The sequence below is a fragment of the Oncorhynchus mykiss genome, chromosome 17 (genome assembly GCF_057628025.1).
Source record: "Oncorhynchus mykiss isolate SJ-2025 chromosome 17, ASM5762802v1, whole genome shotgun sequence".
Lineage (NCBI taxonomy): Eukaryota > Metazoa > Chordata > Actinopteri > Salmoniformes > Salmonidae > Oncorhynchus > Oncorhynchus mykiss.
The window spans coordinates 71,755,001-71,773,002 of record NC_143038.1 but is presented as its reverse complement, the minus strand read 5'-3'; the positions used below and the strand labels follow the sequence as shown (position 1 = coordinate 71,773,002).

Genomic DNA, 18,002 nt, shown 5'->3' with positions numbered 1-18,002 from the left:
GCTAAAGCCGAGTGGCGGCGATATGAGGAGTTAGCACGGCAGCGCAACAGGGACGAGAGGCAGCCCCAAAAATGTCTTCGGGGGGGGGGGGGGGGGGCACACAGGGAGTGTGGCTAAGTCAGGTAGGAGACCTGAGCCAACTCCCCTTGCTTACCGTGGCGAGAGGTTGACCGGGCAGGCACTGTGTTATGCGGTGAGGCGCACGGTGTCCCCAGTGCGCACGCATAGCCCGGTGTGCTATATCGCAGCTCCTCGTGTCGGTCGGGCTAGAGTGGGCATCGAGCCAGGAGTAATGAAGCCGGCTCAGCGCATCTGGTCTCCAGTGCATCTCCTCGGCCAAGGGTATATGGCACCAGCCCTACGCACGGTGTCCCCGGTTCAACAGCACAGCCCAGTGCGGTCTGTTCCACCCCGCCGCACTTGCCGGGCTACGGGGAGTATCCTGCCAGAGTCGCCCTTCACTCCGGCGCTGCCAGAGTCACCCTTCATTCCGGCGCTGCCGGAGTCTCCCGTCTATTCGGGGCCCGCTGTCTGAGGACGGCGGCGAGGGTCGCCGCTCCAAAGGCGCCACCTAAGTGGGCAGAGACTAAGGTGAAGTGGGGTCCACGTCCCGCGCCAGAGCCGCCACCGCGGACAGATGCCCACCCAGACCCTCCCCTATGGGTTTAGATTTTGCGGCCGGAGTCTGCACCTTTGGGGGGGAGTACTGTCACGTCCTGACCTTAGTTCCTTTTTATGTCTCTATTTTAGGTTGGTCAGGGCGTGAGGGCGTTTCAGGGTTTTCACCATATGGGACTGTTTCAGTTTTCCTTTATTCTCTTGTTCGTTTGTATTCAGTGTTCAGTTTATTAAAGTTATCATGGACACGTACCACGCTGCGCTTTGGTCTACTCCTTCTTCCACCAACGAAAATTGTTACAGCTGTGTATATCGACAGACTGTGATATGGCCATTTCTTGGAGAGAGTACTTCCCCTCCAGGAGACTGTCAAACATGATGATAACACCACCCCAACGGGTGCTGCTAGGCAGCTTCAATGTAGTGCTCTTACTCTTCTCACTTTGCTTGGTGAGGTAGATTACTGCTATAACTTGATGACCCTTCACTTACCTAACCATTTCCTTGGCTCTCTTGTAGAGTATATCCATTGTTTTCAGTGCCATGATGTCCATGAGGAGCAGATTCAATGCATGAGCAGCACAGCCAATGGGTGTGATGTGAGGGTAGGACTCCTCCACTTTAGACCAAGCAGCCTTCATGTTCGCAGCATTGTCTGTCACCGGTGCAAATACCTTCTGTGGTCCAAGGTCATTGATGCCTGCCTTCAGCTCATCTGCAATGTAGAGACCGGTGTGTCTGTTGTCCCTTGTGTCTGTGCTCTTGTAGAATACTGGTTGAGGGGACGATGTAGTTAATTATTCCTTGCCCACGAACATTCGACCACCCATCAGAGATGACTGCAATACAGTCTGCTTTCTATATGATTTGCTTGACCTTCAACTTGAACTCTGTTGAACTCCGCATCCAGCAAATGAGTAGATAAAGCATGTCTGGTTGGAGGGGTGTATGCTGGGTGAAGAACATTCAGAAATCTCTTCCAATACACATTGCCTGTGAGCATCAAAGGTGAACCAGTTGCATACACAGCTCGGGCAAGACATTCATTGGCATTTCTCTGACTACATTCCTCCATTGTGTCAAAAAAACCTTCTGATTCCAGGAGGACCATGAGCTGTTGCTATCGATAACGTGTCTGATTCATCATTTTCACCTCGAATATAAGTAGAGGGACTTTTGTCAGAGGTTGTTTGTTGTGAGCGCCGAGGGAACTTTATGCACTTGGCCAGATGATTCTGCATCTTTGTTGCATTCTTCACATATGATTTGGCACAGTATTTGCAAATGTACGAAGCTTGTATGTATGGAAACAGGTGAATCAACACTCCTCAGTTAGCAGGCTCAACCAAGCTAAAAACCCACATGGTAGGAACAATTGGTAACAAGTTAGACATTATTTAAACACACTTTGCTGTAGGCTATTATTTACTAGTTAACAAAAAATCATGATTGTCATATACAATATATTCACCCCACCCAGTATTGTAATCGACCCTTACCAGAAAGCATGCAGTCCTTGGCTCAGACAGTGTAGTAGTGTGGGCTGAATAGCATCTCATTAGTGTGCAAGATCTTCAGAATCAGCTGCACATGTGATGGAATAATGCACTGTGCATACAGAGGGGATAGTTTAACCAAAATATGCCACAAGACCTGGGCCTTATCTGTATCCCACAAAAAAGGTTCACTGTTATAAGCTAACTTTTTTTTGATGAATTTAAACAAAATTCCTCAAAATCCCGGGTTTAACTTCCCATGGAAAATTACTGGAAAGTTTCCCACCCTTTGCACCCATACCCCCCCCCCCTACACACACACACACACACACACACACACCCCTCTCTCTCTCTCTCTCCCTCTCTTTCTCAAGACATATTTATTCATGCAAATTAATTCCAATCTGATCTGTCTCTAAACAGACGGGAGGATGAGAAGGATCCCTTTTCTATCCACTGAGAATTTAGATGATGTCGATGATGAAATTGTCTGAGGGAACGGAATAACTCTTTAACCTTTAAATAAGAAACGTGTCATCTTAATCACCGACTGTCACGGTGACTACATCTAAAGTCTTCATGATGATCCTTTTCGCAATACAACTTTAACCTTTCACAAGAAATCAATTTACAGAGAGTGCTACATGATTCTTCACATTGTCTTTCCTTTAAACGTCCACACCTGACAGATGGATAAGGAGCAGACAGGTAAACTTACGCAATGTATTGCTCTGTCTTGTTGTACTTCTTGGCCAGGTACTTGGCTGAGGCCTTACTGGGAATCTTGACGAAGGACATCTCCTTTCCAAAGCGCGTCATGTTGCAGGGCGTCTCACACACACAGTAGTCATTATCCCTCTCCACCAGGAAGTCTAAGGACACAAGAATTGAATAGAATAGCATAGAATAGAATAGAATAGAACAGAATAGAATAGCATAGAATAGAACAGAATAGAATATCCTAGAATAGAACAGAATAGCATAGAATAGAACAGAATAGCATTGAATAGAACAGAATTGAACAGAATAGCATAGAATAGAACAGAATAGCATCGAATAGAACAGAATAGCATAGAATAGAACAGAATAGAACAGAATAGAATAGAACAGAATAGAATAGAACAGAATAGCATCGAATAGAACAGAATAGAATAGCATAGAATAGAACAGAATAGAACAGAATAGAACAGAATAGAATATAACAGAATAGAACAGAATAGCATAGAATAGAACATAATAGAACAGAATAGAATAGAACAGAACAGAATAGGATAGAACAGAACAGAATAGAATAGAACAGAATAGAATAGAACAGAATAGAATAGAACAGAATAGAACAGAATAGAACAGAACAGAACAGAACAGAACAGAACAGAATAGAACAGAACAGAATAGAACAGAACAGAACAGAACAGAACAGAACAGAATAGAACAGAACAGAATAGAACAGAACAGAACAGAACAGAACAGAATAGAACAGAACAGAATAGAACAGAACAGAACAGAATAGAACAGAATAGAATAGAACAGAATAGAACAGAACAGAACAGAATAGAACAGAATAGAATAGAACAGAATAGAATAGAATAGCATAACCAAAGATCAAGCGATGGAATAAAAAACAAATACATCGGGGAGTTATAAAGACAAGAAGCAAGAAGAGTGTTTATCCTAATAATGTATTGCATTGGATTGAAGCACCAACAGTAAGGGTCATGACACACCAGGCAGATCACTCAAGAATGACTTCGAAATTGGACGTCTATCCATGTCCCGATGACATCGGGAAATGCCTTCAAATGCCTTCCCGGCCACTAGGGGCAACAGTGTGGCAGGGGGCAACTATTACCATCAACACACTAGGAGCAACTATTACCATCAAGTAGACCATTCTGAATGAGTGCCTAAACGTAACGTTTTAACCTTATCCAAAACCTTAACCCTTAACCATCTACATTTGACGTTTGGAGCCACTTCAGAAATTGACGTTTAGAGAAACAGAACAATACTGAACAGGAGAAATGAACCCAGGGTGTCAAAACACTTTTAAATTTCACTTTTGCAGCAAATCTGAAATACGTGGATAAACATGAAATTATGCAGTGAGACTATAAGAGCAACTTAGAAATTTGACGTTTGGAGAAATGTGGATAAACATCTAATTCTGTTGTAAGACTGAGAGCTTATTGTGAGATACAGACAAAGCCCTGATTAGGTAGAAAGACACGGGACAATTTCAAAGGATCAAGCAGAAAAATAGACAGACAGACAGACAGACAGAACGAAAGAGCAAAAGAGCAAAAGAGAGAGACAGAGAGAGAGAGAGAGAGAGCGAGAAAGAGAGAGAGCGAAAGAGAGAGAGAGATAGAGAGAGACAGACAGAGAGAGAGAGAGAGATAAAGAGAGAAAGAAAGAGAGAGAGAGACAGAGAGAGAAAAACAGAGAGCGAGAGAGAGAGAGAGAGAGAGAGAGAGAGAGAGAGAGAAAGAGAGAGAAAGAAAGAGAGCGAAAGAGAGAGAGAGAGAAAGAAAGAGAGCGAAAGAGAGAGAGAGACAGAGAGACAGAGAGAGAGAGAGAGAAACAGAGAGAAACAGAGAGAGACAGAGAGACAGTCAGACAGACAGCCAGACAGACAGCCAGCCAGACAGAGGTTTAACTTACCCAAGGCAGGGTCGGCACACTCCTTGTACTGCTCTGGGGTACAGTAAGGGGCATCTCCTGAGGAAGACAGAACACAACGTCCTGGATGAAGAGGAGTAGGAAGATGATGAAGAGGGACTTGTCTGGCATTTTTACAACTCTTCTTTTTCCTTTCTCTGGTCCGTCTCATCTGCCTAGAAAACATCTCCCTAAAATGTGATCTAATCTCCCGATGAAATTTAATTAATTGATTTCGTTAACACGGGGGTGTCCTTTCGTTTTCTCTAGATTGCACAAACTCTTCGATCAGCGACAACACAGTTAGAGACACACCACAACAACCTGATGTCCAGAGATACAGTGAATTAGCGCCCGAGTCCGTCGTATAACTACACTTATTCACATCCCTGCCACACTGTTCACATCCCTGCCACACTGTTCACATCCCTGCCACACTGTTCACATCCCCGCCACACTGTTCACATCCCTGCCACACTGTTCACATCCCTGCCACACTGTTCACATCCCTGCCACACTGTTCACATCCCTGCCACACTGTTCACATCCAGTACCACCTGGCAGGTCAGGTGAGGAATGATGAATGAGATCATGACAGAAGCTGCAGAAGAGGACGGGGTCCCAGACAACTGCCTAATTCCCTAGATAGTGCATTACGTTTTTGACCAGAGGCCCCTTTTAGTCAAAAGTTCTGCACCAAAGAGGGGAATAGGCTGCCATTTTGGGACAGTATGGAGGATGGTTCCTTCACAGTGCAGGTGACTGATGGATACTCTGAGGACAAGTGTCTCTCAGAATAACTACTGTTGAGACACTGTTACTGGGGCGGCAGGGTAGCCTAGTGGTTAGAGTGTTGGACTAGTAACCGAAAGGTTGCAAGTAACCGAAAGGTTGCAAGTAACCGAAAAGTTGAAAGTTCAAACCCCCGAGCTGACAAGGTACAAATCTGTCGTTCTGCCCCTGAACAAGGCAGTTAACCCACCCTCCTAGGCCATCATTGAAAACCAGAATTTGTTCTTAACTGACTTGCCTAGGTAAATAAAGGTAAAATTAAAAAATGAAAATAAAACTGTTACTTCAAACGAGCACCAATTACACGTGCGTGCTGGTTATAGGAGCAATTCAGAATAAAAGCTAGATTGCACATTATGATAGCATTGATTTGGCTGACAACCATGGTTTCTATAACCACAATACAAATTATATTCCACAATTTGATAGGTCTAATCGGGAATTAAGTAGAACACATTTTCTATGGCTGGCCCTTAACACTAATTAGGCTGACAAACATCGGCATAACAATTGTTCTGACAAATCCAGCACAACCAATCTAGTCTGCTACTACCCCTTAACAAGAGATTGCGGGAAAATAGACGCTTCACTTTTTCTGTCTTTCTCATCTTCAGCCTAGTCACCTCTGTCTCTAAGATACACAGTACATCACACTCAACAAACCTTGCCTATGCCGCTCGGCCATCGCTCATCCATATATTTATATGTACATATTCTCATTCACCTCTTTAGATTTGTGTGTATAAGGTATTTGCTGTGGAATTGTTAGATTACTTGTTAGATATTACTGCACATTACTGCACCTACAGAGTCAGTGACAACAGAGACGATGACATATGCCGCGTTCACGTGCTAGTCGGAACTAGGAAACTCTGAAGTTTTAGACTTGCTATTAGGTTGTAGTTAAACACATGCAGCCTTCAAACCAGTTAGCATGTCGGAAATGTCAATTTCCTGGTTCCCACTAGCACGTGAACGCGGAGTCATGATTCCCCATAGTGTCAGTAACAGAGAAGATGGCGGTTTATAGTGAGTGACAAAGAGGATGACTAAGCACATGGTAGGTGGAATTTTCCAACATTCTATATTTTTCTAAGGACAGCTCATAGACTTAGTTAGATGACTCTTCTTTGGATCTGTCCCTTTGTGGCATCTGTGAGAGCACGGGCAGCGCCATTGAGGCCATCTCCATTTTAAAGTAGTGCATTTTATTCTTCTACTATTTCTATGAGATGGTAATCCAACTGAAAGGGGGGCGTACTGCCACCTGGAGGCTGTTGTTTGAACAGGTATAAAGACAAGGTTGGTGATTTTTCTGCCACCTGCAGTTATGGAATGAGCATAATTCATTGGCTGATCCCTCCTGATGACCTGGATGGAATCATGTGATCCTTCCTTAACCAATAGGAAGTCCCACCGCAATATCAGTGTCCTTGCAATTCAAAAAAAAAAATTCAAAGTATTGATCTCTATCTATTTTTATGGGGCAGCTCTGCGTCTAGGGCTGAAATTAATGTGACTGGTTAAGTTTGGAAAATAAATGTGATTGGTTAAGATTGGGGTTAGGGGTTGGGTTAAGTTTAGGTAAGACATATGATTAGTTAAAGGGATAGTTCACCCAAATTACAAATGACACATTTAAGCAAGGGGTGTCAAACTCATTCCATGGAGGGCCTACTGCCAGCAGGTTTTTTCCTTTCAATTAAGACCTAGACAACCAGGTGAGGGGAGTTCCATACTGAGACCTAGACAACCAGGTGAGGGGAGTTCCATACTGAGACCTAGACAACCAGGTAAGGGGAGTTCCATACTGAGACCTAGACAACCAGGTGAGGGGAGTTCCATACTGAGACCTAGACAACCAGGTGAGGGGAGTTCCATACTGAGACCTAGACAACCAGGTGAGGGGAGTTCCATACTGAGACCTAGACAACCAGGTGAGGGGAGTTCCATACTGAGACCTAGACAACCAGGTGAGGGGAGTTCCATACTGAGACCTAGACAACCAGGTGAGGGGAGTTACATACTGAGACCTAGACAACCAGGTGAGGGGAGTTCCATACTGAGACCTAGACAACCAGGTGAGAGGAGTCCTTTACTAAAGACCTAGACAACCAGGTGAGGGGAGTTCTTTACTAAAGACCTAGACAACCAGATGAGGGGAGTTCCTTACTGAGACAACCAGATGAGGGGAGTTCATTACTGTGACCTAGACAACCAGGTGAGGGGAGTTCCTTACTGAGACAACCAGGTGAGGGGAGTTCCTTACTGAGACAACCAGGTGAGGGGAGTTCCTTACTGAGACAACCAGGTGAGGGGAGTTCCTTACTGTGACCTAGACAACCAGGTGAGGGGAGTTCCTTACTGAGACATCCAGGTGAGGGGAGTTCTTACTGAGACAACCAGGTGAGTGGAGTTCCTTACTGAGACCTAGACAACCAGGTGAGGGGAGTTCCTTACTGTGACCTAGACAACCAGGTGAGTGGAGTTCCTTACTGTGACCTAGACAACCATGTGAGGGGAGTTCCTTACTGTGACCTAGACAACCAGGTGAGGGGAGTTCCTTACTGAGACAACCAGGTGAGTGGAGTTCTTTACTGAGACCTAGACAACCAGGTGAGGGGAGTTCCTTACTGAGACCTAGACAACCAGGTGAGGGGAGTTCCATACTGAGACCTAGACAACCAGGTGAGGGGAGTTCCATACTGAGACCTAGACAACCAGGTAAGGGGAGTTCCATACTGAGACCTAGACAACCAGGTGAGGGGAGTTCCATACTGAGACCTAGACAACCAGGTGAGGGGAGTTCCATACTGAGACCTAGACAACCAGGTGAGGGGAGTTCCATACTGAGACCTAGACAACCAGGTGAGGGGAGTTCCATACTGAGACCTAGACAACCAGGTGAGGGGAGTTCCATACTGAGACCTAGACAACCAGGTGAGGGGAGTTACATACTGAGACCTAGACAACCAGGTGAGGGGAGTTCCATACTGAGACCTAGACAACCAGGTGAGAGGAGTCCTTTACTAAAGACCTAGACAACCAGGTGAGGGGAGTTCTTTACTAAAGACCTAGACAACCAGATGAGGGGAGTTCCTTACTGAGACAACCAGATGAGGGGAGTTCATTACTGTGACCTAGACAACCAGGTGAGGGGAGTTCCTTACTGAGACAACCAGGTGAGGGGAGTTCCTTACTGAGACAACCAGGTGAGGGGAGTTCCTTACTGAGACAACCAGGTGAGGGGAGTTCCTTACTGTGACCTAGACAACCAGGTGAGGGGAGTTCCTTACTGAGACATCCAGGTGAGGGGAGTTCTTACTGAGACAACCAGGTGAGTGGAGTTCCTTACTGAGACCTAGACAACCAGGTAAGGGGAGTTCCTTACTGTGACCTAGACAACCAGGTGAGTGGAGTTCCTTACTGTGACCTAGACAACCATGTGAGGGGAGTTCCTTACTGTGACCTAGACAACCAGGTGAGGGGAGTTCCTTACTGAGACAACCAGGTGAGTGGAGTTCTTTACTGAGACCTAGACAACCAGGTGAGGGGAGTTCCTTACTGAGACCTAGACAACCAGGTGAGGGGAGTTCCTTACTGTGACCTAGACAACCAGGTGAGGGGAGTTCCTTACTGTGACCTAGACAACCAGGTGAGGGGAGTACTTTACTAATTAGTGACCTCAATCAAGTGCAAGGGAGGAGAGAAAACCTGCATACTCTCAGATATAAGTTACCAGGGTTACAGAAAGTGTTTATGCCAAAGCAGTAAAGAGAGTGATAGAGGATGATGGGCACAGGGTGAGGGATACTGAGAGGATTCCTGTGAATAGGCAGAGAACAAGAGAGAGTGATGGGAAGAATATGTGCCTCAGTAAGGTGGGCTTTTAATCATAGCCTTGGTTGGTAATTGTACTTCAGAAATGGATCGTAAAGTCACAGAAGTTAGAGGTTGTGGTGGCAGCGGCAGAGAAATGCTTGGGAATGTGATGATTTTCTGCAGAACAGCTGCAGGGGATGTTGAGGTGTAGTGATATGTCCTCTCAGACCGTAGGACGAGACAGGGTTAAATAGTGGAATGGGCTGGCAGGGCAAATAGTTGGCATGGCAATTTAACCAATAGTTGTATTATAATTTTAAATAATATAATGAATGTAGGTTGGTTGTGAATGGCCTCACACACCAGTACAGTAGGGGGTAGGGCTGTTGTCTGTATTACCGACCACACCAGTACAGTAGGGGGTAGGGCTGTTGTCTGTATTACCGACCACACCAGTACAGTAGGGGGTAGGGCTGTTGTCTGTATTACCGACCACACCAGTACAGTAGGGGGTAGGGCTGTTGTCTGTATTACCGACCACACCAGTACAGTAGGGGGTAGGGCTGTTGTCTGTATTACCGACCACACCAGTACAGTAGGGGGTAGGGCTGTTGTCTGTATTACCGACCACACCAGTACAGTAGGGGGTAGGGCTGTTGTCTGTATTACCGACCACACCAGTACAGTAGGGGGTAGGGCTGTTGTCTGTATTACCGACCACACCAGTACAGTAGGGGGTAGGGCTGTTGTCTGTATTACCGACCACACCAGTACAGTAGGGGGTAGGGCTGTTGTCTGTATTACCGACCACACCAGTACAATAGGGGGTAGGGCTGTTGTCTGTATTACCGACCACACCAGCGGTCACGAGTCATGAAATTCAGGTGACCGTTTAGTCACAGTAATTAGGCGTCTCCAAGCTCTGATGCTGCTGATGGTCATTAGTAGTCTACCAAACTTGCTAACTGCCTGGTACTCAGCACTCTATTGTCCCTCTAATCACTCTGACATCAATGCTAATGTGATCGAAAATCTAATCAATCACTTCATGAGATCCCATGAGCTCATGTTGCTCAACATCTCTATAGGCTATGCAATCAAACAAGAAAATAGAGTGATGGCCTCTATTAAAAAGAGGAGGATCTCATCAGCTTTCTATAGGCTAGGCCTGCTATATTTATTCATCAACTTTTCTAATATTAAGCACATTGCTTCTCTTTACAACAGGAGTACAGCCAACCTGGCTGGAATAAAAATGAACCAGGGGAAAAGTGTCCTCCATTCACTATAGGTGACATGTATTTTTTCCCCCTGACCCTGTTTCGATGTAGGTGCATGATAATGGTCCATTCTAAATTATAACACATTTCAAACATATATTATTTAGTCTAAGTAAAGAGAAGATTTAAATCAAGAATAGTCTGATGGGTGACAATATAAGCCTATCAATTACATATTATCACTTTGTGAGTGATGCCCAGCATAAGAAACAATGCATTTTATTTTTCTAATCATAGTCGCACACCTCATGTATTCTATCCTATAGGCCTATATGTTTCGATGAGGTTTGTATCACAACTAAAGTGGCCAAATAACTTCTTCAAATGAAACACATTAATCCACTTTACAAGGAGTGTAGAGCCTAACTGGTATTAACAAGGGGTGTAGAGCCTAACTAGTATTAACAAGGGGTGTAGAGCCTAACTAGTATTAAACAAGGGGTGTAGAGCCTAACTGGTATTAACAAGGGGTGTAGAGCCTAACTGGTATTAACAAGGGGTGTAGAGCCTAACTGGTATTAACAAGGGGTGTAGAGCCTAACTAGTATTAAACAAGGGGTGTAGAGCCTAACTAGTATTAACAAGGGGTGTAGAGACTAACTGGTATTAACAAGGGGTGTAGAGCCTAACCGGTATTACCAAGGGGTGTAGAGCCTAACTAGTATTAACAAGGGGTGTAGAGCCTAACTAGTATTAAACAAGGGGTGTAGAGCCTAACTAGTATTAAACAAGGGGTGTAGAGCCTAACTAGTATTAAACAAGGGGTGTAGAGCCTAACTGGTATTAACAAGGGGTGTAGAGACTAACTAGTATTAACAAGGGGTGTAGAGCCTAACTAGTATTAAACAAGGGGTGTAGAGCCTAACTAGTATTAAACAAGGGGTGTAGAGCCTAACTAGTATTAAACAAGGGGTGTAGAGCCTAACTAGTATTAACAAGGGGTGTAGAGCCTAACTAGTATTAAACAAGGGGTGTAGAGCCTAACTAGTATTAAACAAGGGGTGTAGAGCCTAACTAGTATTAACAAGGGGTGAAAGAGCCTAACTAGTATTAAACAAGGGGTGAAAGAGCCTAACTAGTATATATAAGCAGCGTGTGAGTTCACCTTTATAATAAAAGCATTACATGTATAATTGTATTTGCTGTCTCTTTTAATAATGGTGTTTTCCACTAATGGAACATTCATGCTTATAACCTACTACTGTGTTCGCATTGCTGCTCTTATAACGTGAAGAAATAGCCTAATAGTTCATCAACATTTTAAGCTAAACGTTCTGATCTGTTGCGTCAACCATATTGCGCAACAAAGTGGTTTTGATGCTTGTGGTTGTTTTAATATGGGAGCTATCGCATCCCACAACTGTCCCAGACTATGTTTTAATATGGGGATCTATCACATCCCACAACTGTCCCAGACTATGTTTTAATATGGGGAGCTATCGCATCCCACAACTGTCCCAGACTATGTTTTAATATGGGGATCTATCACATCCCACAACTGTCCCAGACTATGTTTTAATATGGGGATCTATCACATCCCACAACTGTCCCAGACTATGTTTTAATATGGGGATCTATCGCATCCCACAACTGTCCCAGACTATGTTTTAATATGGGGATCTATTGCATCCCACAACTGTCCCAGACTATGTTTTAATATGGGGATCTATCGCATCCCACAACTGTCCCAGACTATGTTTTAATATGGGGATCTATCGCATCCCACCATTGTCCCAGACTATGTTTTAATATGGGATCTATCACATCCCACAACTGTCCCAGACTATGTTTTAATATGGGGATCTATCACATCCCACAACTGTCCCAGACTATGTTTTAATATGGGGATCTATCGCATCCCACAACTGTCCCAGACTATGTTTTAATATGGGATCTATCACATCCCACAACTGTCCCAGACTATGTTTTAATATGGGGATCTATCGCATCCCACAACTGTCCCAGACTATGTTTTAATATGGGATCTATCACATCCCACAACTGTCCCAGACTATGTTTTAATATGGGGATCTATCACATCCCACAACTGTCCCAGACTATGTTTTAATATGGGATCTATCACATCCCACAACTGTCCCAGACTATGTTTTAATATGGGGATCTATCACATCCCACAACTGTCCCAGACTATGTTTTAATATGGGGATCTATCACATCCCACAACTGTCCCAGACTATGTTTTAATATGGGGATCTATCGCATCCCACAACTGTCCCAGACTATGTTTTAATATGGGGATCTATCACATCCCACAACTGTCCCAGACTATGTTTTAATATGGGGATCTATCGCATCCCACAACTGTCCCAGACTATGTTTTAATATGGGGATCTATCACATCCCACAACTGTCCCAGACTATGTTTTAATATGGGATCTATCACATCCCACAACTGTCCCAGACTATGTTTTAATATGGGGATCTATCGCATCCCACAACTGTCCCAGACTATGTTTTAATATGGGGATCTATCACATCCCACAACTGTCCCAGACTATGTTTTAATATGGGGATCTATCACATCCCACAACTGTCCCAGACTATGTTTTAATATGGGATCTATCACATCCCACAACTGTCCCAGACTATGTTTTAATATGGGGATCTATCACATCCCACAACTGTCCCAGACTATGTTTTAATATGGGGATCTATCACATCCCACAACTGTCCCAGACTATGTTTTAATATGGGATCTATCACATCCCACAACTGTCCCAGACTATGTTTTAATATGGGGATCTATCGCATCCCACAACTGTCCCAGACTATGTTTTAATATGGAGATCTATCACATCCCACAACTATCCCAGACTATGTTTTGTAATATTTATTTCTAGCACAGAATAGCATTTTCTACTTTTGTAATATGGGCAGTGACGACCCGTCATTCAGGGCAGATGGGTTGTCTGTTTTGCATGCTATTTTGGCATATTAATGCCAGTCAAAAATGCGTGTCAAAAATCAATTTGCAAACAATGTAAAAACAAATATACAAATCATTTGAGTTAATAAAGCCTCCATACAAACATGGCCTCTTTCTTTGCTTTCTTTTGTACATTTTATTTCATTTTAAGGGGAGGATCAGCTTTAATATTATCGGAAAGATCGTTGCTTCCATCAATGTAATTGTCTGCATCATTTCCAATCCCCCATATCAATTTTTGGGGTAAATATATATATCCATACACGCATGCATATATATACACATATATACATACACATACCTATATAGACATACATACTTTTTAAAATAATATACCTTTATTATTATTCCCCGCTAACCCTACCGCCGATCCCCCAATTGGAGTAAACTAATAAACACTTCGGCTTCTACCTTCACTTTATACATCTTATACTCAATCTATTTTACAATAGTTATATTTTGTTTGTTTTTAGTCCTTCCTCCTATTTCTGATGTCCATCCAGTTTGATTTATATTTGTAACTGTGCTATTTCACAACATTTCTGAACCTATATACATTTTACAGACCCTGTATGTTTTACATTGGTTATCTTGTTATTAGTCCTACCCTTGAGCTCCATTCAGCCCCTCCCATCTATCTCTCAAAACCATCCAGTCCCAACCTTCAGCTCCATTCAACCCCTCCCATCTATCTCTCAACACCATCCAGTCCCATCCTTCAGCTCCATTCAACCCCTCCCATCTATCTCTCAACACCATCCAGTCCCTTCAGCTCCATTCAACCCCTCCCATCTGTCTCTAAACACCATCCAGTCCATTCAACCCCTCCCATCTATCTCTCAACACCATCCAGTCCCACCCGTCAGCTCCATTCAACCCCTCCCATCTATCTCTCAACACCATCCAGTCCCAACCTTCAGCTCCATTCAACCCCTCCCATCTATCTCTCAACACCATCCAGTCCCAACCTTCAGCTCCATTCAACCCCTCCCATCTATCTCTCAACACCATCCAGTCCCATCCTTCAGCTCCATTCAACCCCTCCCATCTATCTCTCAACACCATCCAGTCCCAACCTTCAGCTCCATTCAACCCCTCCCATCTATCTCTCAACACCATCCAGTCCCATCCTTCAGCTCCATTCAACCCCTCCCATCTATCTCTCAACACCATCCAGTCCCAACCTTCAGCTCCATTCAACCCCTCCCATCTATCTCTTAACACCATCCAGTCCCATCCTTCAGCTCCATTCAACCCCTCCCATCTATCTCTTAACACCATCCAGTCCCATCCTTCAGCTCCATTCAACCCCTCCCATCTATCTCTTAACACCATCCAGTCCCATCCTTCAGCTCCATTCAACCCCTCCCATCTATCTCTTAACACCATCCAGTCCCACCCTTCAGCCCCCTTTCAACCCCTCCCATCTATCTCTCAACACCATCCAGTCCCATCTTTCAGCTCCATTCAACCCCTCCCATCTATCTCTTAACACCATCCAGTCCCAACCTTCAGCTCCATTCAGCCCCTCCCATCTATCTCTCAACATCATCCAGTCCCAACCTTCAGCTCCATTCAGCCCCTCCCATCTATCTCTCAACACCATCCAGTCCCAACCTTCAGCTCCATTCAACCCCTCCCATCTATCTCTTAACACCATCTATTTCGTTTTTTTATTTGCCATATATTTTTCAACTGTGCTGTGATGCTTCACAAAAGTACTGAACCTTTTTTATTCTCATAGCTTCTACAGATTGTACATTAAAAATAAACATTTTTGCTAAAATAATTATTATATTATTGATTGGCTTTTCTGCAGCGTTAGTGGCTATCTGCAGCGTTAGTTCTCGGCAAATGTTAAAATTCTTCAGTCATCCCTGGACCTGTGACCAAGCTACATATGGACAGCATCATTTTTTTTCAGAGTTCCCAGTTGTCTTGAAAGCACCATAAATCCAGAGAACGGCAGATTTTTATGACAAAGTTTGATGACAAGATTTGCCCACGAGGGACCGCCATGCCACCTCCCTGTTCAAGTGAGCACAGGACAAGGTCCAAAAATATACTGTATGCTGTGGCATAAATTATGTAATATGCCAGGGAGATGTGTATACTGTAGCTAAGAAAGTAATACTAAGTGTATGTTGTGTAGTAAGCTGTTGGTAGCCAATGTGCCTCACCCTAATAACTTGGTCCATTTCCCCTCATAACTTAGCCCACTGTTCTGACTTGGTGGTGCACATGTAGCCTATAGCCCGTAATCATTGAATATTGTAAGAGCTTTCATTGTCTGCTGATATGCCCCCTTTATTCATCCTACAGTTCTGACTTGGTGTACAGGGAGAATACTGTAAGAACGGCCCATGATCTGAATTCTGGTGCTGTACATTTCAAAAGTGCTGAACAAATAGTTACATTGACTATGTCCGTCCTATCTCTCTCATTAATGTCTTAATCTAAATTACGGATTGCCTCTGATCCTCTCGTCGTCCCCTTATGCCATAGTTTGTACATCTCAACTGTCAGTAGAAACCACATTTGTTTAAGCAAGTCAGCTGTATCAGCTATGTTTTTTTTAAAAGGCAGTAAATGAGGCTGAATGAACTGTTTCGCTGCCAGACAAGGTTCCGCTGATAGCCAGGTCTAGCAGTGGAAAGGATTCACTCCATGGTGCTGAAAATAAACGTTTAGTTTCTACATGTTAGCGTTTAGGTCACGGGACCAATATTAGCATTTTCTTGCATATCATGTAAAACAAATAATCCGAATGTATCTCAAAAAAAGTCACATATAGATGATTTTAACATGACGCGAGAAAAAAAAATGCTTTATCCAACCAATCACGTTCCAGAGCTGCCTTCAGAAGATTGAATTAGGAAAACTCCATAGAGCCAGGACTCAGGACTCAACTACCAGGCATGTGCGCCATGCATCAGTCTCAGTTCTTACCAGGTTGTATGTGTGTTTATGTGTCATTGAATGAGAGAGAGAGAGAGAGAGAGAGAGAGAGAGAGAGAGATGAGAGAGAGAGAGAGAGAGAGAGAGAGAGAGAGAGAGAGAGAGAGAGAGAGAGAGAGAGAAGGGGAGAGAGAGAGAGAGAGAGAGAGAGAGAGAGAGAGAGAGAGAGAGAGAGAAGCTCCTACCAGGCATGTGCACCATGCGGCAATTACAGTTCTCCACCAGGTAGCGCGTCTCACAGTCGATACGGCAGGCCGTGAGGCTGTAGGCGTTGAAGAAGTCAGAGTCCATGGGAGTGGACTTGCAGTCGCCCCACGGAGGAGGCAGGTATGTCAGCTATAAAGGAGAGACAGAGAGATGTAAGGACAAACTGTACATACTGTGAACCTATACAGCTACACTACCGTTCAAAAGTCCATTTTGTCCATTAAAATTACTCCGAAATACAGAGTAGACATTCTTAATGTTGCAAATGACTTTTTTTTTGTTGCTGGAAACGGCAGATTTTTTAAATGGAATATCTACGTAGGAGTACAGAGGCCCATTATCAGCAACCATCACTCCTGTGTTCCAATGGCACGTTTTTAGCTTATCCAAATTTGTACTTTTAAAAGGCTAATTGATCATTAGAAAACCCTTGTGCAATTATGTTAGCATAGCTGAAAACTGTTATGCTGATTAAAGAACTAATAAAACAACTGGCCTTCTTTAGACTAGTTAATCTAGTATCTGGAGCATCAGCATTTGTGGGTTCGATTACAGGCTCAAAATGGCCACAAACAAAGACCGTTCTTCTGAAACTCGTCAGTCTATTATTGTTCTGAGAAATGTTGGCTATTCCATGCAAGAAATTGCCAAGAAACTGAGGATCTCGTACAACACTGTGTACTTCTCCCTACACAGTACAGCCCAAACCAGAATAGAAAGAGGAGTGGGAGGCCCCGGTGCACAACTGAGCAACAAGACAAGTACATTAGAGTGTCTCGTTTGAGAAACAGACGCCTCACAAGTCCTCAACTGGCAGCTTCATTAAATAGTACCGGCAAAACACCAGTCTCAACGTCAACAGTGAAGAGGAGACTCCGGGATGCTGGCTTTCACTTTTGTGAGGTTTTATTTCTCCCAGTACATCACTCAGTGTGCTTGTGACTGAGACAGGGGAATGTCACAAGGCAGTGAGCTGTGTGCAATACTCAGACTGCTACATCTGGCAGGGTCAGGTCTGGCTGGTCTGCCATGGGCCATTTTTATTTAGTATACGTATGGGGTCGGTTTGGGGCGTGATTATATTTCCCCATAGTATGTTGTATTGAAGTTTACTGACTGAAAGGGAAGATAGCGTTATAACTATTGTTCTCTGAAGGAGGTAAATGAGGTACAACACCTGTTTGGCCCCGCCTGTTCTTGGGCTCGTCGAAGTGTGGTATTAAA

General features: G+C 44.0%; 1 protein-coding gene across 2 annotated transcripts in view; it reads right to left on the bottom strand.

The window, feature by feature from the left end:
• Positions 1 to 18,002, bottom strand: part of LOC110493299 (acid-sensing ion channel 1) — a 412,094-nt gene that overhangs the window by 14,744 nt on the left and 379,348 nt on the right. For both annotated transcript variants that reach the window (XM_036950916.2, XM_036950915.2), the window contains 3 exons: positions 16,757 to 16,907; positions 4,776 to 4,832; positions 2,833 to 2,986 (listed from right to left, as the gene is read on the bottom strand). In XM_036950916.2, the coding sequence (XP_036806811.2) occupies positions 2,833 to 2,986; positions 4,776 to 4,832; positions 16,757 to 16,907 (362 nt within the window). The remainder of the gene's footprint in view (positions 1 to 2,832; positions 2,987 to 4,775; positions 4,833 to 16,756; positions 16,908 to 18,002) is intronic.